The sequence below is a fragment of the Caloenas nicobarica genome, chromosome 14 (genome assembly GCF_036013445.1).
Source record: "Caloenas nicobarica isolate bCalNic1 chromosome 14, bCalNic1.hap1, whole genome shotgun sequence".
Taxonomy (NCBI): Eukaryota; Metazoa; Chordata; class Aves; order Columbiformes; family Columbidae; genus Caloenas; species Caloenas nicobarica.
In genome coordinates, this window is record NC_088258.1 from 14,653,242 (window position 1) to 14,680,729 (window position 27,488).

The window sequence follows — 27,488 nt, forward strand, 5'->3', positions numbered from 1 at the left end:
TTAAGTGTAGCCAACGAGCCGGGGGGTGCTGGGGAAGACCTTGCGCATGTCCATGCACTTTCTGTCGATGAAGAAGGAGTTTGCCTTCACCGAAATGTCGTGTTCCAGCTTGGATTTGTTGACCATCAGCATCTGCAGAGTATCACGGGCTTCTTGCAGACGTCGCTTTAGGGTCTGTAAAGTGTCATCTATAGTGTAAACTTCAGTGACAAGCCTGAAAAAAGAGAAGGGGACAGGTTGCTCACAGAACTTCAGCAGCCACTCACGACGTTCCTGTTAATCTGAACAAGAATCATTTGCCAGAATAACTGTTGCGTGTGGAGATCTGAAATCAAGATTTTCTGTGAGCTAATATTCACCCCATTTCTTCCAGTGGTTTATCAGTGGAGATGTGGCAAATCTTGTGTAGTCACTGGGCTGGTAAACTCTAATACTGTCAACTTTGTGTTTTGCCTGAGGTTCTATTAATTGCTCAGTGCACTATAGACTGTAAGAAAGATTCTTTTTTTTTTTTTTTTCCTCTCTCCCAGAATCCACTTTAATGTGTTTTGGGATAGTCCCAGTTGTTCCAGCACAGAAAAACTGGACTTTATTAATTGTTTTCTGTCTAATCCTTTCAACTACAAAGTTGGCAGCACGCACAGAGAACAAGTGCCAACATCAGCACTTCCTTTGAAATAAACAGCAAACTCAGATAACATTTACATGTTACAAAGAAATGGTTCATTTGATATTTTCTTTCCCTATTGCAGTTGAGCTATTGGTCTAATTCCCACGTAAGAGAAATACACTTAACAAAGTATTTAAAAGCAGAAAAAAATCATTAAGAAGTGAATTAGCAAATAGTTTTGCTTTCTCGGATAGGATTTTATCTCTAAGAAATACATTTTATTTGACATGTTGAATTATGATGACCATAATATTCGAGGATTTGGATCAGGTAAAGCATCCAGCACAACCTGGTGTGGATTAGGGAGCTGTGGCCGAGCAAAATTCATATGCACTGAAGGAAGGAGAGCAGGATGTACTCATTATCTGGCAATATAACTACATCTAGTAAATGGTGTCCTTGTATAAACATTTTGTTTAAAATATTAGAAATCATATAAGACTGACAGAAAACTTGTGTGTATATTAAGCCTAAAATACTTCCAAATAGCTGTGCAACAGCTTGGGAAGCTCTCCCATAGCCTGGGAGCCAGGAGGAGTTAGATTCAGAACCCTGGATACTGCTTGGTTTTAAGTATCTCATGTTTATCCTTTCACTCTAATTGAAGAAAATATCAAAAGACATTGTAATGTTCCAGTGACTTCGAATGAACCTTCCAAACTCTTTTAGACAGGACCCTTTGGAACATCAACAGCATCACTGGCAATTGTGGGAAGAAGGGATAATGTGACACTCTGTGTTTTTCATCCTAAATCAAGCAAATTTTTTCTCTTGGCTACACACGATCCTGCTGACCGACTGATGTCAATCATAACGCTGCAGACACTTGGAAGAGATCTTCAGGGAGGAAGCAGAGACAGAACGAGCCTCAGAGTATAGAACTAGAGAAGTGTATTAATGTTTAAGGCCATTTATGTTTTGTTTGTTTAATAAAATGTTGATACTAGCTTATTTGCATATATAACTGATGATGCGGTGCTAACTGAAGTGGCAAATGATCTGCTCCTGTAGTAAATGCACCAGCTGAGTGAACGCTACAGTATAATCAGAAGGTTTTCTTGTTTTTCACAGCTAAGCGCCTGCATCCAGAACAGGCATGATTTATGTGATGTGAAAAGCCATGTAAATACAACTATCCAAAGGGATATAAAAGAATTCAAATCCAGACCAATATTTTGTGACAGAATGGATGTGGGGAGCAGAGCATGAAACTGAAGAAGTCTAATATATGGATACGCCAAAGGAAAAGTCAAGATCCGATTAGGGAGGTATGAGGCTGAAAAAATATGTATTGCATTGTACAATTTATGGCTTAAGGAGTTAGAAAAAGTGAAAAGATGCCAGTACAATAAACTATGATTTATTGCCACTTCCTTGTTTAAACTGAAGCTTTTCAAGTTGATAAAATGGTGTTTAGGAAAAATAATATAACTACTCAGTTTAAGCATCATGTACTTCATTAATCTTACTGTATGTGAAACTGTTGTATACAGTGAGATTTTGCCAGGGACAAAAATAAAAGGGAGTAGTTCTCCACTTTTCATAAAAATAAGCAAAATTCTTTTACTAGACTGTGAAGTTCACTCCAGCTATGGGAGGAACCCTGGTGCAGTATTTCTTCAGGAAAACCCCCCCGAGCTTTTTGAAGGCAGTATTTTAAATAAGATATACTTTATAGTGTTCTTCTGGATCACTGATGTGTTCCAGCTGAATTGGAGGGAGATAAATGATATTAAAATTCAGAAGAACCTTTTTTCAGTGACTAGGGAAGGAAGGCGTTTATCTCTGATATCTTCTTGTATATATGGAAAGACACAACACGCTCTGCAGTGCTCGTAGCACAGGGGTCATCCAGCTGGTGCCAACATGTGCTGGGAAGCCCCCACAGCTCTGGAACCAAAATGTATGCTGTGTAACCAAAATATATGCTACATAACCAAAATGCATGCCAAATGAGCTAACCTGTGCCAAGATGATACCGGAGTTGCTGTATAGCTGAAAACTAGTTGAGACAGGAAGAGATGCTCCCTCATTTGTATTTGCATTAACTTTTCAAGGAGCTTGACCATTACATAGTTGTTTGCATCGAAAGACAGAATTCTGTCTTGGATGACTCGTTCCTAAAATTAGGTCCTTCCTAAAGTGAAATCTTGTTTCATAGAGAGTGGAATTAAAATCAATTCCTAAGTCCCAATTCGGCCAGGAGACTGAACCCCAAAAGGTATCAGCCACCAACATGCAACTGAGCTCTTAATTGTATCCTAGTGTAAGGAATGCAATTCTCATCTCGTCAAACTGATTCACACTCATCAAATTTCCTGTTCCTGAGTGGCTGGTGAAGGGAGGGATGCAGTCATTTGGCTTTTACTTACTGAAGTTGAGGTGCGTCACGGCAAAGTTCCATATTGGGCCGATTAGTTCTTCCCACCAGGCGGGTCTGGGCCACTTTCAGCGGGTACTCCTTTGCCTTTATGGATCTCTCCAGCAACATGATTGTATCTTCTGTCTGGAAGATTTCCTGAAGTATCTGAACAAAGCAGAACACTTTTTAAGCCTTGCGTGCATACAAAATAAGAACGTGGCCCCTCTTTTAAACACTCCTGTAGGAACTGCTTCAATTCTGGCATGTTAATTGCTTAATTTAGGGGAGGAGACTACTATAAACTCATATAAATCAGGTGGATTTGGATAATGTTGGCTTGATCTTGCCATTTCTTTAAAAGGACATATGGTAATCATATCAAAGCCAGGAGGAGGCTGTACACTCATACATCACATGAAAGCATTTAATGAGGTTGTTCCTGAAAAAGAGGTGAACAACGTCCACTAGGAAATGCACTGTCTCTTTCCTATTATAAAATTAAGACATTTGTAGGCAAATTGGAATATAAACTTATTACAAACGGAAGAGAAGTACTGAATTATTGTGATGGGAAATTCCAGCTGTGTTCTTGTGATAAAGCCATTTTCACAGAGGCAGTGTTTATAGCTTTATAGGGAGTTATTTCTACTGTGCTTCATTTTACTCCTAAATAAAAAAAATCTGCTGCTTGATCTATGAACATTTTGCAAAAGTGAAATTCCAATAAACTATCATTTTCCTTTAAACCTTCATCCAATTCTTATTTTCTTTTGCCCCATAAATTCCAAAGCAATCAAATATATCCCCTCTGAAACTGTTTCATACTCCAAGTAATTTGGGAACATTTGCTGCAAGAACATATGAACATAAGTCATGTTTTCACACTGAAACTAAATTCGCAAAGTTTTGAAAACTGCACTGGGAGCTGTAGAGACAAGACCAACTTCCTTTAGAGGCTTATTTTCTGTAAATGGAGAAGATATGGAGTGAAACATCACCAAAAAGGAGAGGCCCATGGAATTAGTACAGCATAGTTTTTAGTCATAGTTCGTGTTATCATACAATTGTATTATCCCTGAGAATCCTGTATGTGTTTCTTACATATTTTAATCTTTATCAGCAAAACTGAGAAATTGCAAGGGAAAGGTTTCATTCAGTCTTTCAAAAGAAAGATGGGAAAAAATGTTTATATTTGGGTAACATTTCCCAGCCAATTGATTATGATGTTACTTTCATTGATCAGGATTCATCACAGCCAATGTGGTGAACCTGTTCAAGCCTTTCCTGTAGACAGCTTTAAAATGGAAGAGAACAAATTGAACTAATGTATTTTCTCGGCCGGTCTACTAAAATCAACACAACTCGAATTTTAACAGCCACTAAAAACAGTGTAATGTGACTTAAATTATGCTGCTACTTTGATCTTGCTTACACACTTAAGTTGTACCAAGTTGGCTAATGATGTGTGTGCTTTGAAAATCGAATTAGTTCCTGCTGCCGAAAGGTTATTTATTGGCAAAACTCAAAAAGTTAAGGATGCCGGGAACCTGCCCCAGTCTGAATCCTTCAGGGCTTGTTGATGTTGTATAGTAGAGCAATGTGGAAGATCTCCTGGCTGTCCACACCAGTTCAGCCCTTGCAGCAACGCAATTTTCCAAGAGATGAATCATTTTGGACCCCAAGGAGCAGCGTATGAGCACAACTGTGCTGGTCTGAAGTGAGATTTCCACACCACGCTGAGCCCTTTGGGTCCAAGGTTGGTTCTCACAGAGCTTGAGAGCATCTTCACCCAAAAAGGAGCATTTACTGCTTATAGACAGCTGGGAAAAAAACCTGTTTTGTTATGAAGGGAACATAGTATGGAAGTGAAACTAACAGTAGTAAATTTCTCCTTATAAGTGTTTTTTCTGCAGTGGTTCCTTCTTAATTAGATAATCCCCGTAAACTAGCTGTGTTTTACAGGAAATATTTATGCAGATAATCCAGTGCACTTTGGTAGCTGTTTGTTTTGCAGAGGAACTACTTGTGATAAGAGCGCATTGTTAGATACATCATTTTACATCCTGTTCATGATTTTACCAGTTACACGTGCTTATTTCTATAGATAAAAACCAAGGGAAAGAGACTTAATGAAGTTAAATATTCTTCATTGTGCATCAAGGCCACATCCTTCCTCTTTGCTGAAAACACCAAGGATTTGGGTCTTGTGCTGCTCAGAAGCAGGATTTGAGTAGTTTGTGCCGTTGTCAGAACTTTGCTACTTATAAACTCTCTAAGAGAATCCAGCGTGTTCATCCGCACATGCCAAAGGTGGGTCCGGCTCCAAGGTGATGTGTGGAGAGTTTGACGCACCTGTCGGCGCAGGAGAGGACTGTTCCCACTGTTCACTGCTGACCAAGCCCATCGCTTGGGGACACCCCAAGGCCGCGAGGCAAAAGCCGAGCGGTGTTTTCAGCGTCACCCACGGCATCGCAGGGTCCTCCTTTCCTGTGTTTATGTTACAGCTTCTGCCACCGCGGCGGCGTTTCCCGTCCTACGCCTCGCTGCCCTCACGTCAACAAACTCGCTGCCGCATGGGTCTGTTACCTGTTGGCCTCTTGCGTTAATTCTCCTTACGATTTGGAGCGAATCGTAAGCAGGTGGATTTGTTTTTAATAAAGTGTAATTCCAAATAAAACCACTGAAACAAAGCAGCATGTATGTCAGCCCAGTAAGAACTGAGCAAAGTTATGTCTCAATTTCAGAAAGGGCTGAGTTGGGTTATTTGGTTTCTACTTCTGGTGGAACAGAGGGCTTGCAGTCTCAGTTCAGATTTTGGGTAGGACCTTTGTGGTTCAGACTGTGACCTTTACTGGTAGCAAAACACTTTTTCTCTTGGGCAGCAGGTGGAAATGGTGATTCACCTTTGTGAAACATTTTGATTAAAGCAGCCCTGGAGCACTTGGTTAGAAATGAACCATGACTGTGAAACCAGCTCCCCAGAGCGATGCCCCAGCTCACAAGTGCGCTCGTATTCATGTAACCATGTAATGTCATCACCGCGCTGATACCTTCTGTCCTGTGATACTACGATCAAAACAAATTATTCAGTGAGTGGAGTTAAATTATAAGCTCTCTTGCACTTAATTAGCACTAATTGTTCTAATCAGCTTAGAGAAGAGGATGAAATTAATATTGTTGGTGAGAAAATGCTTTCCTGCCCTCTTTTTCCTTGAAAGTAGTAGAGGTATCTTGTGTTTATTCCACACATGGAAGGAAAGCAGGAAACTATCAAAGGGGACGCAGCATGTGCACAGAAACATACTGCGGCAGACTCTGGAAGCATTACACACGTTTGTAAGAGAACCAGAGAAGAAATTTAGTAGTCTTCAATATTTCAGATAACAGTGTCTTTGCCACAAATCCCTGTTATATAAGGGCTGCCTATAGCAAGCTGTGGCCATTCCAGTACTATGTGACAATGCTTCTAAATGGTTGGGTGGCCTTTATTCTTTCATTCTGCTTACATGAAAAAATAATTTACATACCAGATGTTTTTTCTAAGACACAAAAGGAACAAGCTGATTCCAATACAGATAACGTTGAGCGGATTGTCCATGTATAAACTGTCCTCAGTCTCTTGGAAAGGCCATTTTCATTAAGCTCAGCCAGCAGAGAGAACTGCAGAAGAGGTGGTTTTCTGAACCCACGCTTTTTTCAAATCTTCTTATGATGCATTCGTATGTGGCCGCAGTGCAGGTACAACCACCGGACCATAAATTCATGTACTACAAGTTCAATAGTGATGTTTGAAGTGCATGAAAGTTGGTAATGATCAAACCTGAGGTTTGTTTCCATTCCTTTCCAGCATTTATTGTGCTGGGGCCTCGCTGCCCGCTGCACACACAGCAAACACACACTCAGAGACACAGCAGCAGGAGACTCGACTGGCCTCTTTTTAGAATACTAAGTCGTGTGTGCACTTCTCCCATAAATAATGGCATGTAGCTGACATAGAATAACAGTCATCTTGTATCTAGAGGTGACTCAACATTTTTAGAGCTTGCACAGACCTTGAGTTCACACAACGTTAATGTTCAAAAAGGGCAAGCTCTTAAGTCTAAATAGAAAATGCTTCTCTTTATTCAGAATTCAGTAGATGATTAGTCATGAAAAGAGAGCTTTTAGCTGAAAGTCACTGAATACTCAGTTTTATAACATTTTGTGTCAGCACAATCTGCAGCAACTACGCTTGTGTGCCACACGACTTCTCTAGATGCGCCGGTGTCCTGCTCGTAAGGTAGGAGTTGTCTGCAAGCATGTTATGCACAACCAAGACAATTGATCAGTGCTACTGAGCAAAGCCTTCATTCATTTGCCGAGGAAAATATTGTTTAAACCTGCCTGTGAACTCAAAATTCAAATATGAAACTATACATCCACCTTTAAGCCCTGCTTGGCTGCATGTAAGTGGATGTGGTTTAGGTTCACTGTGTGTTCTCAATTTTTTTTTTTTTTTTTTTTTTCAAAATGCTGTCATTTAAGACATACAAAGCAAAATGTCCTCAGGGGAACCACCTCCAACACATCGCAGAAGCTTTGTACGAGCAGTTTTCAATTACTCATTCTGGCCACACATTGGATAAAATGATTTAGATAACATGATATCCACGAAGGGATTGGTGGGGAGGATCACCAGACAGCGTTGCACCAGCCGATGTCATTTCTGGATGGCCTCCAAAGGCAGGAAGCAAGAACAACAATGGCTGAGCAGCGTGTTCCTCGAGCAGGGTGAGGGACTGGCTGGGGCAGGGAACGCTGGACACGTTCCCTTCAGGACACGAGTGAAGTTTTGTGCTGCAGCGTTCTGGAGAGCTTGGAGAAAACTGCACTCCCACCGTTCTCTCGCTTCACCCAGGCCATGAGTTTTGTAGGCTGGGTACAGTGAGATCGAGAGAAAGAGCTGCTGAAGACACATCACATAATCAGGGTAGTCTAATGTACAGCATTAGCATTTTTAAATGCTGCAGTCTGATAGCTCTCCTTGTTTCTTTGTTGTTTCTGAGGTTTGGTCAGTGTTTAGTATCTGAATGCAAAAAGCAGCAGCCAGGTAATGTGGTGGGAGGAACAGTCTTGTGCCTCCTTATTTTTTAAATTTCTTTAATATTTTGCCTCTCGGTTATTTGAACTTTTTTCATCCTTGTTTCCGTATTTCAACCAAATTATTTTGTAAAAGTTATGTTTATCAAAGTTATCATATGTAATTGAATAAAGTGTAATTGTGACTGATTTCACAATTAATTTTAGGGTGTATGTCCACACTATTTCAAAGTCAAAACTATGATACATGGCAAAGTATAACCCAGATCTCAAATCAGAAATTAATTCGGACCTGACAGGCTTTACTGTCATGTTGTAGACAAATTCTTGCTAGAGATTACCACGTCCCTTGCTCTTGTTGTTTTAAGGGGTTTGTTTCTTTCTTTTGAAGCTTAATTGAAGGTCTTTATTTTATGACTTATCAAGTTTTGTTTTGTTTTTAATCAGATGGTGGTGGAGAATAGTCCAGGAATCTTTTAAGAAAAGAAGAAAAGCACATTTTAAAGGAAAAAAAAATCACACTCAACAGAATGTGACATTAGCAGGTAATGCATTCGGATAGTTTAACTGTGTTGAAGCAGAATTAGAATTGTTCTGAGCAGCAACTTTTATACATTTGTTGTGCATAACCACAGGATGACTGAGTTTCATAGTTAAGAGAAGCTGCAGTTTAGTTTGCACCCAGGGAAGATATCATCAAACTGATGCAGTGCACAATTCATCAAGTGTATTGGGCCTGGAGAGATAGGTCTGGACTTGGGAATATTGCAAGTTTATTATAAAGCTTCATAACGATGGGAATAGGGTTGGCATAAATATAGTCAACAGATCTGAAAACTAAAGCATGGACTAAGTTCTACGTGTGCCAAAGGTTACCTATAAAATCACCAACTTTATAACTGTCCTAAATATGACATTTTCACAGAAAATTGGAAAGTATTGGAGTGTAAATACTATACTTTTAAAACAAAGAAGGTTTTAAATATACATCTGGACATTTAATCTATGTCCTTACATAGATTGGTCTGTTTAGCGTAGGTTGAAACGGAGGGCTCAGGGTATATAACAGTTTACAATCTCACAAAAATCCTCTTTTCGCTGAATTGCAGTATGCCTTTTTTTACTTTAATTTCTGAAAATAACCTAATCAATTTCACGTTTATATGCAATCAGTTTCTATTTAACTTTTCCACTGGTCCTGTTTATTTTAAAACAGCTTTATTAAAATTAATGGGGGAGAAAAACATGGGAGCATTTCACTTGGCCTGGATTTTCTAAAATATTTTCAAAATAACAGAGGAAGTCATAACTATATACAAGGAAATGCTTAACTCCTTGCATACCTCCTTGCCACACTTCTAACTATCACAGAAGAAGAGTAAGCCTCAGAGCTCTGCTGTATTTCCCCTCCATTTTATACTATATTGTGGTTTCAGGTGCTGGAAAACCAGCGATTTTGAGTGCGTTATCATTTAGGAGAACAAAATGAAGTGCTATGTTATTAACATATTTTTGCTAAACTTGGTAAAAATAACGATAAAACAGGCAATTTGGGCCTTGTGCATGCTCTGTTTTGTCTTAAGTTACTTCGTCTGAGAGATGGACATACATCCCTTTATAGAGAGAAGATGCGTCTAGAAGGAGATGGTGCCAGAGAGAAATGGCTGGGGCTCATGGATCTGCTCTACAATTTAGATTCTTGTCAGGAACGAGATACTTTCTAATCATTAAAGAAATTTCAACCCAGTCATGGTAAGCTAGATTGGCCCTGACTTTAGAGCCAATGCAATGTATTTATGAGCCTTTGGAGCCTGAAAATGATTCTTTTCTAGAAAAGCTACTATGTGTGTCTATATTTCCTGCAAGCTGCCCCCTTCTGAGAATAAGAGCTTGGCTTATAAATGTATATGATCACTGCTGTCTTGAACTAAATCCTGTTTCCTCTGCCAAGCCTGTACGACCTGCCCGAGTGCGACGAGCTGCCGGGGAGGAGCAGCAGCCGCCTCCAGTTTCTCACACGTAAATGTTGTGACAGAAATAAGTTATATCTCCTACATCAATGTCAGCAAAGCCTGACATCCATTCACTCCATGCTGCCTTTACTTAGCAGCTGTGTGTCCCTCCCTGTGAGATTTCTGTTCTTTTGTAAATAAAGGCACTTGGATTCGTGACAACCGGGGTACATCCTGATGCGCGAGGGCTGTCACTTGGTTGTGATACCTCCATCCTTCTCCACGTCACATTCCCCCGGCGCTGATCCGTGCGGTGCAGCGTTGCCGCAGGTGTGCTGAGGAGCCACCTTCTCCTGCTTGGGTTCTCCACTTGCCACTTTAATAGTTTGTACCCTGATCTAGTCTATGCAAGTCTTTATGATTTCATGAGATTAAGCAATAATTTTAGGAGAGAGAAATCTGGTTTTGTCTTCAAGCAAGTGCCTTTGCTTTCACCTGTACTTTCTCTTGGTTTCTAGGCAAAAGTCTATTCCTAGCTTAAAGAACTATTTCCTCCTTCAAACAGGTTTTTCCAGGCAAGTTTGAGCTGCCTACACCAACCAGCTCATACCTTCCCGAATGCTTCTGAGTCACTCTTCGTTAATCATCTGAAACTTCACTCTCAAACAGGTTCCAATGTTAAACAAAAAGATTACCTGTATACCCAGTCGCCATGAACAGACTTGAAAAACCGTGAATAAATGAGGTTTTAAGGCATAAAAAGAGGAAGGGGAAAAAAAGCAATCAAAAAAAAATATTTTAAAAGTGATATGAAGATCCATTGGGGTCTGAGATGAAAGCCTTTGTGGGGTGAAGTATCTGCTACACGGATACTCCTTCCCGCAGCTCGTGACACCGCTGCACCTCCCTTACTCATTGCTTACAAGGGCACCTCCCCTCCTATTTTAGTATTTCTTTCTATTCCTGTTGAGAGGAACAGGCCGTGTCCTTTTTAACAGCTGTAAGAGGGCTCCTCTCAGAATTTCTCAGATAAGAAGCTTGAAAAGTATTTCAGAGGCTGGTAGGCAGTTGCTGGTTTTATTGCCACTGAGGTTTTCCTGGCTTTCATTCTATATTTTATGCTATTTGTAAAATTAAGTAGGTTCATCCCTTGAATTAGAAGAAAGTTGTGTAAATACAAAACGTTCTCAGTTCTTCTAGCCACCATATAAAAATACTCAATAGTTGCTAAGACAGGAAAGGTTTGTCTTACATTTATAAATATTATTTTTCTTAAATTTAGAATTATGTGAAGGATGGAGACTCTGAGGCGATGACTTATTTAAGAGATGGTGTAACTTAGTAAATCCCGGAGGCTTTTCAGGTATAGAGTAAAAAAATATACCAGGCAAAAAGAAAAGGCGGAGTTAATTTCCCTTATATATTGATGTAATATACTGCCTTTTCACACCCCAGGGGTTAAAGCAAACAAACAGCAGATCTTTTTCTAAAAGCACACATTCTCAGTGAGCTGAGTGGAAATACTCAAATCATGGCCACTTGTTTACTGGAGCAGGTTATTTTTTCATCATTTTCCTGAACATGTACCTGTTTTTCTAGCACCTTTCAGCTCCCTGAACGGCAGGGCTGGCAGGAGGGTGGCGCTGGGTGCTGAGCCTCGGGGCTCAGAAACGCTCTGAGCGCTGCGCAGGTCGTGGAGCGGGCAGAGATAAGCTGCCGTTTAGGCTCGGCATAAATACTGGTCTATGTAAACATGTCACTCACTGTCTGGTCTGACTGATTCCCAGAGGTAATGTACATAAACATCCTGCCCTGTTGGTTATTTCCCGAGACTGAAGCCAACGTAACTATTTACGTTAATATTAACTTTATGGAAAAGAGATGCAAACGTATAAATGAGGGGCTGGCACCATGATTAAAGGTTTTCCTCCTTTTCCTAAAGATTTGTGTACTTTTACACTAGATGTAAGATATATTTACCATAATGTCTCTTGGCATAAACTTTCTTGAGGCATGCTGAAGACGACATACCACCCTATTCTACATCAATTTGCTACGCTATTTTCTGTTCACCTGCCTAAAAATCTGGTCGTAGAGCAGCTCTGAGCCTGACCAGAGTCACACGTTGGGATTAGACTCTTGGAGAATATTTGCATCCCCAGCTGACCATGTGCTCTGTGAGCCCAGTGACGATGAAATACTGCAGAGCTGTAATACCTGCTTTGGTTTGTCATCTAACCCTCGCCAAATACGCAGCTGGGTGTCTGCTTCCAGCACCTCGTATTTCCAGGGTTCTGCTATCCAAATTCCGGATGAGCCTCACATTGTTATGATCAAGATTAATCCCAGAATCAAGTAAGCTAAATTAATCATAGACTTGTGCAGTTGGGACAGAAAAGAAAAATGAGACGTTTTCAGTCTTAGGATAAGAAAGACGTCTCGGTTCTGCGTTGCCTGCAGCTCACCAGTCTGTCCTGTAGAAATTCCTCTTTGAAAGCCAGAGATGGTAGAGAGATCAGAGCTTTCAGGGAGAACATTGATCTTGATTTGAGTTCCTGGTGCTAATAAAGCCATCTGGCTGTGCTAAGCTGCTGCAGTGATGCATTCCTTTGCTCTGAAAAATAAGTGTTTACGTTTTCCATCTAGATTTGTCTGGCTTTTGTCTGACCACTGATTCTTCTTTTGGTTCTTTCTGTTCAAGCAACGAGTCTTCTATTATGATTCTTTTTTCTTCTGTATATATGCTTGTGGACTTAGCAAGTTCTCTGCCCCTATCCCAAATGTTATTGGGATAAGCTAAATAAAGCGGTGTCATCTAGTGCTACTAACATCCCTGGTTTTGGCCTGCTAAAGAGAAAGTGGAGGAACTTATTCCATCCATTGTTTGTTTTCCAGTCCATTAGTCATTCTTGCAGCTGTGATAACTTCTGGGCTTTGGAGCTGCAGTAGGAAATGCTTTGTACCACACCCTTGCTCCCACATACCCTGTTTGATTGCCGCTGTAAAGATGGCAAATTGTCTTCGTTCTCTAGACAAAAATCTAGCAGAAATAGGCAGGGAATAATTTCATACAGGACCTCTACTGTGAACTGGACGGGGACACATATAGAACAGGATTTTAAGGACAGTGTTTCCTTTCTGCATGCGACTGTTCAAAATTATACAAAAGCAATTTATTCCTTTTTCACTGTTCCCCGTGCAAATCACTTCCCAGACTTCCAATAGACGGGGTTCGCCAGCCTCACCAGCGGCTTCCCCAAGAGAAGTGTCAGGCAGGAAAAGCCGAACAGCAGACACTGAAAATCTGAAGTGAGGAGCACTCAGACAATTTCCTGAATACATCAGTGAAGCACCAGTGAGAGCAGCTGGACTGGGAGTGCAGAAAAGCAAGTGAGAATCACTGACAACCAACCAACACTCTTTGGATGCTTCCCTTGTGCTGACCTGGTTACGTGATCTGAATTTGGAGCCTGTTCAGTATTGGGATTCAGACCAAACTCCAAGTATAAAATAAAGGGTAAAAACACATCTGATCTGCCCCAAGACAAGACATCTCTAAGTTGCTAAACAATCCCTCTAACTAAATGCAAATCTTTGTATGTTCATAGTAAAAAATGTGATGGGACAGGTGATGTATATAATAAAATGATAGGGTACGCACCTTTTCATCATGCGTGTTGTCTGGTGACTAGAAATTGAAGGCATTTAGTCTTGTTCAGACTGTTTCAGACATGAAAAAGAGTCAAAGGCTGTGTGCTAAGCAGCTTGAATGTCAGGATTTGAGAAAGTTATTTAAGGAGCAAAAAATCTGTTTTTCAGATGCCTACCAGGAAAAGTTCTTAGGGGAATCTCTTAGCTTCCCTGAATTGGAAAGTGTGTATAGTTATGGCAGACTAGCTGAAGTCTTTTTTCTGAAGACTGTATTTTGTTCATGTGCTTCTAAAAATGGCGTGAAAACACTCTGTAGTGTGAACCTTGGTTAAATTGGCAGAACCTCTATCAGTTACAACAGGAAAGACTTGGAGTCTATTATTCAATTGTATTTCAGTAACTCAAGGTAAATGGTGCAGGAACATGTTAGAAACTGAGGGGCAAGTCCACCAGCAGTACTAGGAGCAGACCAAATGCTTATAAAAACAGATGGACTGCTGTGCAGTTATTACTCTGAGACTTGTACAGTTTGTAACCTGAAATGGAGACATTATGTCATGGATGGAGAAGGTCTTGGCAAAACTCCTGGCATGATGCTTGATAGAAGTAAAACCAGGATACCTTCATCACAGAAACACAGTCTGTGTATCGTTTGGTATATACAACACACTTGTCTAGACATCAAGGGAGACAATATTCTAGAATACAACTAAGCAGAATAATAATGGATCACTGTTTTTCTTTACATTTTGTTTATATGAGAAATACAAAATTAGTGTTATTAAGAGAAGGAAGCACTGGAAGGACTGCTGCAGACTGTTCATACAGAGCCCTCAATAACATACTTGTTATCAGCTACTCTTGAATATCGACCCAGCAACCTTCTGAAGAGCAGTCCTGGAAGGGCTGCGGCAGACAGCACCAGGAAGGAAGGTGTGTAGAATCATAGAATCATTCCAGTTGGAAGAGACCCTCAGGATTATCATGTCAAACCATAACCCAACTCCAGCACTACCCCATGTCCCTGAGAACCTCGTCTAAACGCCTTTTGAACCCCTCCAGGGATGGTGACTCCACCACTGCTCTGGGCAGCCTGTTCCAATGCCTGACAACCCTTTTCGTGAAGAATTTTTTCCTAATATCCAACCTCAACCTCCCCTGGCGCAACTTGAGGCCGTTTCCTCTGGTCCTGGCGCTTGTTCCTGGGGAGCAGAGCCCGACCCCCCCTGGCTCCAAGCTCCTTTCAGGCAGGTCAGAGATCAGAAGGTCTCCCCTCAGCTCCTGTTCTCCAGCTGAACCCCCAGCTCCCTCAGCCGCTCCCATCACACTTGTGCTCCAGCCCCTCACCAGCCTCGTCGCCTCCTCTGCACTCTCTCCAGTACCTCAGTGTCTTTCTACCATAGAACTTCACCCACATCTTAGCCAGCAATGGTTTTGCTCAATAAACATATTGTATCTTCCTTTCTTTTGACAACACTGACCAGTCTGAATTACTCCTCACCAGCATATGCAGTTTTCTTCTCCTTTAGAATTTTGTTATTCTGATGTAACTACATTACTATGGAGTTTGTGATGAGTAAAGTATCTGCTGTGTACACGCAAACTAGTAACTCAGCATTACCAGCAGCGTTAGTTCATCAAGTGCAATCTTATTTGATACTTTTTTAAACCATATGTAGCATACAAACTAATCATTCGTTATACAAATACAATTACTCTAATTTCTCCCGATAGCTTATTGTTGCTATTTAATGGTGTAACAGCATAGGATATATATTTTTTTCCATTATATACCAGTTGTCAGAAGTTATGTCACAGTATAAGCTGGGCTCCATGACAAAATCCCTGTTTGTACATTAATATCTCACAATGCACTTCGTGATTCCATAAGTACACTCTGTGCTACCTTATGCCATGTAGGTTGTTTTATAAAAGAGGCACCTAAAAGCATTAGAAAAAGGTGTATAAAAATGTGAAGCAAATGTTCATAGATTAAATCCATGAGAAATGTAGATGGATGGCAAATTCAGGGATAAACTGCTGTAGTTGGCTAGATCATATACAATCTAAAAACATACAAAAAACTACATTCAACATCTTTCGTGCCTTGTAAGCAGGGAAAAAAAATAGTTTGTGCTGTAACTTAACACGTATTTAGCTGGTTAGCTTGCACTTCACTAAGCGTCTCTAAAAATAAACTTGAAAACATCATAAACCACTTATGGCAAATAGAATGGCAGGAAAACTCTATTGTTTCCAAGTCTGCACTGAAACAAATGATTGAACATGGGACTCTTATATTAGAGAAGGAGTTTAAATGGAAGAATTTGCTGAACTCCGGCTGAAACCAGATGAAGGTAACACAGCGAGTCTTGAGAGCTTAAGATTTTATCTGTCAGTACAAAGGCAGCACCTCTTGTTATCTTTGGAACATATGTTTCAAAATTCAAGTAATACACTTCCAACATGTCACTTATTTCAGTGAAAACTTACTGAAAAGGTAATACAGATAGAGATTAAAGCAGGTCTGTCTCCTTCTGTGGCATTTCTGCCTTATATAATATGAAGAAAAAGGCAGAACAAATGTTTGAAAAGTTCACTGTCTGACCTATTCCAAAATAGCTGCTTCCAACCAGAACCAGCCTAAATTCAGGTTAAAGATGTGGAAATGTATTTATCAAAAGCGAGAGGAAAACTTGGAACCCAGGCGTCAAAGGTAGACTAATGACATTCTGTATGTAAATACTTTTAAATTGTAGATAATTTAGGGCTTTTCCCTTAATGCTGCAAAATGAAAGTGCAAAAGCTTCATTTTCTTCTTCCCCTACACCACATAAATGTGCTACTGTTTGTAGCCTTTTTATTTGCGCTTTCTAAAGTCAGTTCACTGTTTAAAAAAATCATGCCCTATTTCTGTATCAGGAAATGGCCAGAGAAATATAATCAATAAATGTAAAATAGGAAAAAATACTATGTAAGATATCTTTCCCCACTTAAAACCTGTGAGTTGCAAATGAATGTAATCAGTGTGTGATTAGGGATAGATGTTCCCTTGTAAACCCTGTCATCTCGTCAGGCCGCCTGGCTCAGAGTGAGCTCTTTTCAGGTGTGTGTGGTTCAAACTCATCCTATGAGGACAGGTAACACAGGTGTATCTTCTGAGGAGAAGCTCATGCAGGAAGGATGGAAACACTGGAGATTTCTGTGCCTTTCAGGTACAACTAAGATGATAGTTGCCACCTCTTAGGGGCTCTTACCTTGGCCAGTTGTGCCTGGAGTTTGTTCTTTGCATCAGCTATTTCAGCGATGCGGTTGTCGAAGGCCAGGTTGGTGCTGACGTACTGATTCCACATCTCCTCAGACGTGGTCTCCAGGGCAACCTCCGCATCCTCTCGGAGCTTCACAGAGTTGGCCCTCGCGTGTTGAGCGTTCCTGATATTGTCTTCGCTGAATTTAGCCCATGTTGCAGGAACTGAAATACTGGTAAGAAATTTAAAATAAGGGGAAGACAAAAGATAAAAGCTTAGGTGAGCTGGTTTCTGTTGAGTAATAATTACACTGAGATTAAGTGTTCATTCATTGAGTTGTGTGATCACATGCATCAGGTGATTCTATTGGTTTCATACCCACTTTCTCTTTTTTTCCTCTATAAACCAAAGATTTGGCAACACCACATGAAGATTTTGGAGAGCTGTTACTTCAATGGAATTTCTATGGTTTACTTGGATATTGTAGCTCCTAACTAAAGGTCTTCGTGGCTCTGGCATCAACTTCAAAGTAAGTAGGTTTATGTTTTGCTGTATGAAGAATAACTTTTTCTTGCATACTTCTTGTTTATTGATGCTTAAAAATAGTGTTTCGGGATCAGGTATGAATGTCAGCAACACACCTTCTTCTGGTATTTAACAGATTGGGTGAGGGTCTGAGTTCAAACCTGCCGCTGTATCTCAGCTGAGATTTGACACGTTTCTGTGTCAGTGTTCAGAGAGCTTATGGCCTTAGTGGATCATTACATTATTTAGCACGATCTCCTGTGCATTGCACACCATCAAATTAGATTCAAATACCATCTACTTTTGTGAACCCAAACCTTTCCCCTGGGGAAACTGAGTTATGTGTTGGCAACCACAAGAGAACATGAGAGCCCAAGCTAGTTTAGAGAAAATAAGCAGGAAACCAAAGGAGAAAGGATTGTTACGCAGCTCTGGTCTGCCAGCAGAGCGGTCCTACCTCATGAGATATGGGTGACCTAGATAATAAAGCATGTGGCTCTGACATCCCAGTGGCCTTCATCACCAGAAGGAACGAGAGCAGGGAAATGGATGAGGCACTGACCTCGGAGTGAGAACTGGAATTATCTCCCAGCCCCAACACTGTCCTTCTGTGTCATTTGGATAGATATCTCCATCCACTGACTTCTCTATGCAGTAAAATGAACACCTCTGCTTTAACTTGTGTGGCTGTTACAGTTAAATTCAGTATATCTGTGAGATGGGCAGAACTGGCTCTGCTATGGAAAAGCTGATGAATGTACAGAGACTGAATACAGGGGTCCCGCACTGAAAAATGCCACCCAGGAACGTTCCTGCTGCAATGGCCTGCATGGAAACAAACTTGGGGGTGCTTGGGTTTGTGTCCACACTTCACAGATGGCCTTCATTCTCATAGTGAACATCATTATGAACGTAAATCCCAGAGTCAAGTCTTTCCAAACTGGGAATCTCTGGGGCTCTAAACTTGCAGCCTGAGCCCCCAGCTTGAGAACTGGAACAGCAGAAGCGACTCTTTGGAGTTAAGTTCACCACCTTCTTCACTGCAGCACTCAGCCTACCAGTCACTTCTCCCTTCACCCAGAAATATGTAGAGGTTTTTATGAAAAGGTACAGATACTTTACTTGCCAAACTGAAACACTGAGACAAACTTCTGCCTGCATTTAGACTTCTTTTTCCACGTAAAACTTCTTCCTAAGAGTTATGCCTGTTTGTTAAACTCTGGAGGGACAGGTCACTATCTATTGAGTTCCACATTTGCTTTAGATTTTAGTTGAACACTGAGAATAAATATGAAGGGATGCAAAAAGAAAAAGTTAATTTTGTCAGCACTTGTTTTCTTAGGGGCCCTTTCAGTTTTTTATAGTCTATTCCTCTCTCTCCAAACTGAAGTACTGATCTTCCTAAACAATTTGGAATTCCTTAGTGCCACACACTTATTTAGGTAGCTTCAGGTAACCAACATGGTACCATAATAAAGTGCATAAATCAGTGTATTAAACCTGAGCCGACATTACTTGCAGCTACTGATCCAGACAATCTCGGGTTACTTTCTGTATGGTATTGGGGTTTGTTTTGGTCTTTGGGGTTTTTTTACCCCTCTGTGGTGGGATGACAAATGTGTTTTCACCAGGGGCCACATCAGCCTGGTGGTTGCCTTCAAAGGGCATTTATACATTTATATAGTCCTAAAATTCCATTCAGCCCAGGCTGATGTGGCCCCCAGTGACAATGAGTTTGACACCCCTGCTCTATGGCCTGATGATTATATTCATATTCTCATCAGAAAATTAAATTTCCAAGTAGGTTTCCATCTTGACTATCTGAAATAGTTAGTACTTAATCTGTTCTTTAACATTGCTTTTTCAGACTGCAATTTATCCAGCTGGCTCTGCTGAGGCAGAAAACACCTGCTCTGCTCCCCAGCGCTGCAGGTATGGCTCAGTCTGCCAAGCGGATTCTGGAAAATCTTAATGAAAAATGGCATTTCTTCAGGTAATGGTTGGTGAAAAAGGAAAAGGGCTGTAAAACTTACCCACATGAATCTGCTTTTTTCCCTGAGCTGACAAGAATAATTTTATTCATTGCTAATCCTAAAAGTAGGTAGCGTTACTAGAGTCAGCAGAATGCCTGCCAAGTTTCCTTGGGATATGCCCTCCTTTCAGCAGTGAATGAGGTGATCTTTTAATGAAAAGCAGAGCATAAGTAAACAAATAATACTGATTTTTTTTTTTTTTTTTATTTTCTCCTTCCAGCAAGACAGAGTCATTATCATTTGAGATTGTGAAGCACATCCACCATTCAAGTCTTGCTATGTTAAAGAGCAAAAAGGGAACTAACAAGTCATTAGCACAAAAACACTGCCCTCTATTGTAAGCTGCTTTTCCTCTGCTGTTGCTTTTGGATTAGATGCAGGTCTTGATGAGGCCACTAATAATAAACAGTTTTTAAACTGTATGCAGTTGGGACATTTTAGTTTAGTAACTTTAGTTCAGGCTGTAATGCTAAAGCTGTGCCAAATCTTTTTGATCATCCTGTGTAATATCTATCTCTGTATATCTCGATGGCCTAATTGCCAAATACCCCAAGCTATTTTTACAGAAAATGTATATAATCCTTGGTGTACACTTTCATGCTACTTACCACATTGCACTTAATTGCACACCTTAGCTGAATTTTTATTTTATTGGATGTGGGTTTGGAACCTGAAGACCACAAAACAGTATAAATAAAAAACAGAGGGAGACGTTCTTAGGGACGTGGTTTAGAGGTGGACTTGACAGTGTTGGGTTAATGGTTGGACTCCATCTTAAAGGTCTTTTCCAGTCACAATGATTGTATAATTCTATGATCTGCATGAAGGATTTGAGAGTGAGGATCCAGCTGCACCTCAGCTGTGAAGGATGCTCCTCGCTGAGAAACATGGCTCAGCTCACAGCTTTGCTGCAGGGCTGCCAGCTCCTGCCTGGCCCCAACAACCGCAGCTCTGAGGGGACAGGGAGTATTCCAGGATGATGGAGGGTTGGAGGGTTTCACACCAAGAAAAACCAGGGCCATACGGAGACAGAAGCCACTTCTTTCTTTATCACTCCTCAAAGGTAAGGCCAGGACTCGTGCTCTAATCAGGCTCCTGCCTCCAGCAGGGAGCACAGAAAGAGAAGGTTACAACAGCCGCTTGTACTCACGTCCCATCTATTTTTTCCACTCCATGGTAAAAGGCGATGCTGTCCGATGTGTTCCGCAGGTTGAAACACTTCTCATCGATGAAATGGGCTGAGGTTTTGTCAGCAAGATCCTGCTCCAGGGCATGCTGTGCATCTCTGTTGATGCTGTGAAGGGGAAAGACTTTAATCTAAACCACCTCTAATACTGGTGTGCTAAATAGTTAATTGCTTTCATTAGCTTGCTACGGTGCTTCAGTTTAAAGTTTGTTGGCATTTACAGTGGCTTGAAATCGCTTGGTGCTGTAATTTAGCTAGAGGGAGCTGCTGTTCCATTCATCCCTTCTGGCCTCTAGCCAGTATCCCCCCAAGAATTGTCTTTAACTCACTGCCTTTAATAATGTTTGTCATTTTGAGGACAGACAAACGCAAGGGTAAATACAACAGGTAGTTGTTGTGTGGCATGAGGGAAGGCTTCAGAGCAAAAGGGGGGAGCTTTTGGGTGACAACCTTCGTGCCAGCAAAGCTGTGAGTGAGAAAGACCAGGGCAGAGCAGAGTCGTGGTTTCCCGTCTCTCCTGATTTGGGGCACAGATTCACTCAGCATAATACAAATTGTAAATCACCAGGAAAGCTGTTTAAATATATCTGCTCGTCTTGATCACGAGGAGGGAAATATGTCGCTCCATCTCTGCTTTCTTACCCACAAGGAATTTTTGGAGTAACTTAATCTCCTTTGGCTCTTCCAAAAAGAGGGCAGACCTGGCAGACCTTGGGCTGGAATGGGAGTAACGTGGATGAAGAAACAACTAAAGTCTTGCTTTCCAGTGCCTCAGGAACACAGCAGACACATGGGCATTTTTTGCCAATATTGCTGTGTCTGTGATGTACTTGGGGATTGGCAACACTGGGGGTCTGCCTGGTGTGGTGACAGCACCGAATCCCAGGTAACCAGCAAGGCCATGGAGAGCCAGGCAGAGCTCGTGCCATCGAATATGAACTTGGCTTTGATCCCATCACATACCCAATTTACTGCAGTAGTGGGATGAACTGCAGAAATGCATCTGACCTGACTCATGTGAGTCCTGAGTGCCTTTAATCAGAGCAATTGTTTATAAAATCTGCTTATGTCTTTTTCTCCTGTGATGTAGTAATCAAGAACTGCACAATTTTCTCTTCCTTGCATGTACTTGAACTGCTCCTTTTGAGAATCAGGTCATGTCAAATAAACATGACTTTTAAAATTTGTGTCAGTTCTGCATAGTTAACAGAACACTGTATTCAGAATAGTTTTACCAATTAAATAATAAGGCTTATATATGATTTGCATTTACTAGGATATTTGTGCACTATCAAAGAAATAAAATAAATTCCAAAGCCCCCCATAACAAAAACATGTATAAATATACATGAAAGTAATTTAAGTCCATTCCATAACTCACCTCATACCTTATTATATGCTTAGATTCCTGTTTGTTTGCTCAGTGGTAAATTTCCTTTGAATTTATTTCTGTAATTTTAAAAAAAGCCCTTTGAACTTCAGGCCAATAATGCGCCACATAGCAACATTGGCAGAACTAAGCCATAATTTTAGTGCCCCTAATTTTAATGAAGGATTTAAGATTAAGCGTGACTTTAAAAATTGAGTCATGGTCACCTTTAAATGGTAAATATTGCTCTTCTGCAGTTTAACGTACAAATTCTATCATTGGTAAGAATTAGAAGTGGAGGGCAGTGAGCATCTAACAGGTGAAGTCTTTGCTTTTGCTATTTTCGGTCTGTCATTAGGTAATAGCTAACACTGAATTCAGCTTTCCTATCTTTAAAGCAGGAATTAAAAGTAAAGTCTTACTCCAACTGTTGACCAATTTTCTGTGCAAGTTTTGTCAGTATTTCTTGACACTCCTTGAATACATCAACCTCCTGCAGTAGAAAATACAGAGTGTCAGTGCTTTCCTTCAACTTCATTTCTTCTAATGAATTTACCCTCTTTATTCTGCATTCTAGATGTTGCAACCATCTCACAGATCTCAAATGCAATGTAGGTCAAGAAAGGATGCATTTTGGTCCCTCTCTTTCTTAGTACTACAGAGTTGTATATTTTGACTTGGTTTTGTATGGCTTTTAATATTTATTACAAATATATATTTATGATATTTTATATTTATCAAACATGTTCATAGATTTTGTTGGATGGAGTCATTCTAATAAACACAAAGGCAAATTTTGCTTGCCTTAAGTATAATGAGGATACTTGAAACATGAACCTTAATCCATTAAACTACCCTCTCTAACTACTTCTACATTTTTCTAGAACAACAGAAATATTTTGCTAATAGTGGAGTAACTTAAAAATATATCTGATCTCAGAAACAGGCTCCCTAAGGAAGTATATTGTAATATTCTTCAAAACCATAAATATTAGTCATAGAAATTCAGAGCCAGGTTCCACTCAGCTTAAAATAAATTCAAACCAACCACACTAAAAACTATGCCAACATGGTAATTACAGACCCTCAGACAACATTATGGTGTTCCAGCTCTTTTTAAAAAGTCTGGTTTAGCCCAACATACCTTCTTACCTAAGTGTGCACAGTTTTGTGAGTTTTGAAACAGGGAATAAAGAGAATAAATTCTTTGGAATTCACTAAGACACCCCAAATTTAAAAACACAGGCTCTGCCTGTGCACTTGTACAGTGTGTGTAGGAGCAACAGCAAGTTCCGAACTGACTTTCCAGTTATTACAAAATGAACGCTTGTTGTCCTTTATCGTCACTGTCTCGCTTGCTCCGCAGCCAGAGCAATGCCTGGGAGACCAGGCAAATAGCCTTTAGTTTTCATTTTGAAAAAATACTTTTTTCATCTGTTCGTGTGGAACATCTAGCAGTATTTCATCCTACTCTGAATTCTCATGCTAAATTAAGTGCTGAAATTCTTAAGCTAATATACATTAGCTCCGTGATTCTCCATTAAAGCTGCGAAACCCCCACATGCCGGTTGGAGGCTCTGAACGAGCATTGCGGTTATCCCAGTGCTCTGCACATCCTTCCAGAAAAGTGCTGGAAGAAATGCCATTTCCCCATAATGTTCTTTCCTAGTATTTTTGTTCTCATACACATCCAATATGGCTTATTTTAAATATGTTATCAAAATGTTAATTCATTTTTTATAATTTAAAAGATTTAGTAATCACTACTATCCTCATTTTCTTTGTTCAGTAACACCATCTATATACCAAGGTAGTAAACCAGCATTTTATATTTTAAGCCCTGAGAACTTCTGAGATTTTGTAGACCATGGCCCAGAAAACAATCTTGAGACGTCTTTCCACCTTGTTTTATAGGAGCAGGGAAGACAGAGCTGGAGAAGACCTCGCAAGGATGCGAGGCTGTTCCTTTTGTTCCAGGAAAGGTGAATAGAACATTAACTATCCCAAATATATACAGTTTTACCAAATTTCTTTCTCTTTTCGCCCTCTCAGCCTTCCAAATAAATGATAGGAAGAAATTATTGCAGCATTTTTACTCTGATAAATGTTTAGTTGGATTTTAGTTCTTTCCACAGCTTGAAAAATAAACTAGTAAGTCCGATCTTACCTTTATGAGGTTCTTTTCCACATCGTCATGAACTAAGTCTATCTCCTTCCTCTTCTCGCGGTAGTACAGGCATTCCAGCGCTATCTGCGAGCAAACACAGGACATTTGCGATCGGTTCAGTGCTGCATTGTGGAGTGACACCTTGAACCGTGCTGGAGCTGCCGTGTCAGGTAAGGACCATCCTTGGGGTGACATGGGATCAGAGGTGGCTTCATTGGCTCAACTGATCCATCTCAGTGGCTCGTTCCTACTTCCCTGTTCATAATAATACATGCTCTCCAGGATTAGCCGCCGTTTGATTAGCTGCTTATGAACGTGCAGCAAAGCCTCCTACATCCCAACATGCCCAGGCTTTGCTGTGAATTGTATGGATTAAAACACCCACGTTGTTCTACGCTTATCCACAGCGAAATCCTTTAATATCGTTTCCCCTCACCCTCCCTTACCCAATGCCAAAGTTTGGCGGTTTCATACCTGTACAAGAGAACAACTGCAAAACTACGTCCTTGAACAGGGAATTCAGTTCACCTGCCCCAGCAGGTTAGCTTTGCTCTTCATGTCTCATTCACGTGTTTAGAACCATACTAAGCAATGAAACAGCATCAACTGACACAAAACCATTCAGCAGAAAATGTTCCCTGAATAAAAGCATCCTCAGCCCGCCACTCTGACCCAGTACAGATACAGACAACTAAAAGAGTTGTTATTGAATACTGAATTTGGAGTTTCTATTTGTACTTTTCTAGAACCACGACAGACATAGCTTCCAGCAGCAGCATTCCAGATGTTTAGGAGAGAACTCTGACTCTAGTTTTTGCATGCTTTGAGTTTTTGCTAGCATCACTTATTGACTCTGATATTACTGTGGCTTTTTGTGTTGCAGTTAATTCGCCTTTAAGATTTTGGAGAACTTCAAAATGTAACACAAATGGTATGCCGTCCTAAGTAAAAAGATTATTTTCGCCAAGTGATAGCAGAAAATTCAGAGCTAGATAAAAACGTGGAGATATTGCAGCTCAGAGGGCCGCCCTCTGCTCTTCTGTGATGTTCCGAGGGGGCTGGCCAGGGCCTGAGGGACACTCAGCTTCAAGCAGAAGGGAAGGAGAAGAGGCAGGGAAGTGTCTTGAGAGGTTCCTTTGTTGACTTTTATATTTAAAGCCCATGGTGGCCAGGTTTCTTTCTTACTTGAGGGTCACCAAGGTGTGTCTTGATGGTAACAGTAAAAGTCACACTAGTATTCAACAGAGATAGAGTCAGGAAATAACCAGCTGTGTCAAACCTACCTTCAGTGGTCCTTGCAGTTCATCCACAGCACATTCGAGCCGCTTCTTTGCCGTTTCCAAGGCTTGGGTCTCTTTCAGCAGACTCTCCAACTCATAGATGAGCTCAGATCTCCAGAAGTCAATGTTGGACATCCTCTGCCCCAGGTTTCTTTTACTGTCCTCTTGCATCTGATAAGTCAGTTGATCCTTATCTTGCATCAGTCTCATGGAATCAGTGTTCATCCTACCGGCGCAGTACCTGGAGGCTTCCGAGCCTCGCAGCTGGGCCACGGTCGCATGGTGCCAGTCGCGGGGGCTGTAGCGGGCGTGCAGGCTGGAGCGCAGCGCCGGCAGGATGGTGGGCGGCCGCCCGCTGGGGTTAAACTGGTTGTCGGAGTCGGGAGGGACCGAAACCACCTTGTGCAGCAGACTGGGCCGCCAGGAGCACAGGTGGCGGTAGCCGGGCAGGTAGTAGGACTGGTAGGTGTCCTTGGTGGTGCTGGTGGGAGCCAGGTCCGGGAACAGGCAGCTCTTCCTCGAGCCGCAGTAACTGGCCACCTGCGTGGTGCCCAGGAACTCCATCCTGCAGCGGGACAGGCGGCCGCAGCGCAGCCCCTCGCAGCCCCTGGCACTGCCCGGTGCTGCGGGGCACCTTGTGACACCGCAGGGACGTCACCGAGTTCCGAGGGCTGTTCCATCCTGACAGGGGGCTGAAACCCGCCTGGGTCCCAACACTGCAGGGGATCCTTTCGCACTACCTGCCCCCGGGCGCATTGGTTTTCTGCAGAAAAGCAGCACTTTGTCCTGCAGAGCAGCCGCTGGCGTGTCGGGACCTGGGGACTCAGACGCGATGTGACACTGTGGTTACAGTGCAGAGGGACTTGCCAAAGGGCCGCTCTGGGGTGTGGGTTTGTGTTCAGTGAGCTTACCTTGAGCAAAAGAAATAAAAGTTTGAGTTCAGAGCTGTTCACGTGTATCAGTCAGTGGCTGCAGGGAAATGCAGCCGCGGAGACAAGTCTGAGACAAATCACAGGCTCTGCCAGTCGTCTCTTACGACTGTCTAGTGATCTCCGTAAATGGTTTGGTCCGAATGGACAAAAAACCCCATAAATACCTTGAGCTTTGCTCTTCTTCCTCTCACCTGTGTTCATCTTCCATAGAAAGTATAAAAGATGGGAGAGACCTTCCTCTTATGATTATTTTTCTCCAGTTTTAAATGTTGAGTGACATCTCAGATAACTTAGTTTTCTAATTTTCCCTTTCAGCTTTATGGCCTGTCTGGCAAAAACCCGATTCTGAAATCCAGTGCTCTAAGATTGCATTGTGACCCATCTTCTGTGCCAAGAATTTTGAACATAAATAAATATTTCTAATTAGGCACTGCATTTCACTATCTTAAGAGTCCTTAAATCAGCACAGCTTTCTTCTAGTTTGAATGCAAGACAACCGCCATCGTTTTGTCTTCTCCAGATACATAACAATGGAACAGCTCATTATCTTTTTCATCTTGAGGAAATGAAATATATATGTATTTACATGCATTATGTTACAGCAGATCTTGTCTCAGAAAGCTGGCACAACAATACACACCAGCTACAAAAAGCAGAGGTAATTTTAAATAAATGGTCATCGTAAGTTAAATGTACCTTCTCCTGATATTTAAAATGTATATGAATGTGAGCGCTGAGCGTAGGGAGCTGAGGTGCGGGCAGTGGAGCCGCACACGTCGGACAGACACCAGATGGAGGGTGTGAACAGGGTCAGACTGATGCTGCAAATGCTCACGCACACACAGAACTTCCCTCTTGCAATAACTGATGGAACGAATTCTCAGCAGCTGCCCAGGAGGGTAAAGTTATTCCTGAGCAGGAGATTGCAGTGGTGCTGGCAGCATTCCCCGCTGCGCTCAGCCTGGCTCAGACTCTGTCTAAAGCCTGCGTTTTGCTCCGATACCCCTGCGAGAGGAGCCCTGGCTGGCCCAGAG

General features: G+C 41.4%; 1 protein-coding gene across 1 annotated transcript; it reads right to left on the minus strand.

Annotated features, from left to right (window-relative positions):
• On the minus strand, positions 1-26,249 carry TEKT5 (tektin 5). The gene is made up of 7 exons (XM_065645032.1): positions 25,522-26,249; positions 24,243-24,322; positions 22,498-22,568; positions 20,671-20,814; positions 16,972-17,194; positions 3,043-3,197; positions 1-214 (listed from the first exon to the last, which is right to left on the minus strand). Exons 1-7 carry the CDS (start codon positions 26,084-26,086, stop codon positions 1-3), a joined length of 1,452 nt encoding a protein of 483 aa, XP_065501104.1. The 5' UTR covers positions 26,087-26,249.
• Positions 26,250-27,488: the final 1,239 nt, after the last annotated feature.

Excerpts from the sequence above, each read along its gene's own strand:
- TEKT5 (XM_065645032.1), bottom strand. The coding sequence starts at position 26,086 with ATGGAGTTCCTGGGCACCACGCAGGTGGCCAGTTACTGCGGCTCGAGG. Across the intron at positions 17,195-20,670 it reads GTGGAAAAAATAGATGGGAC|TATTTCAGTTCCTGCAACAT; the intron begins GTGAGTACAAGC and ends ATTTCTTACCAG. Across the intron at positions 215-3,042 it reads CGTGACGCACCTCAACTTCA|GCTTGTCACTGAAGTTTACA; the intron begins GTAAGTAAAAGC and ends CTCTTTTTTCAG.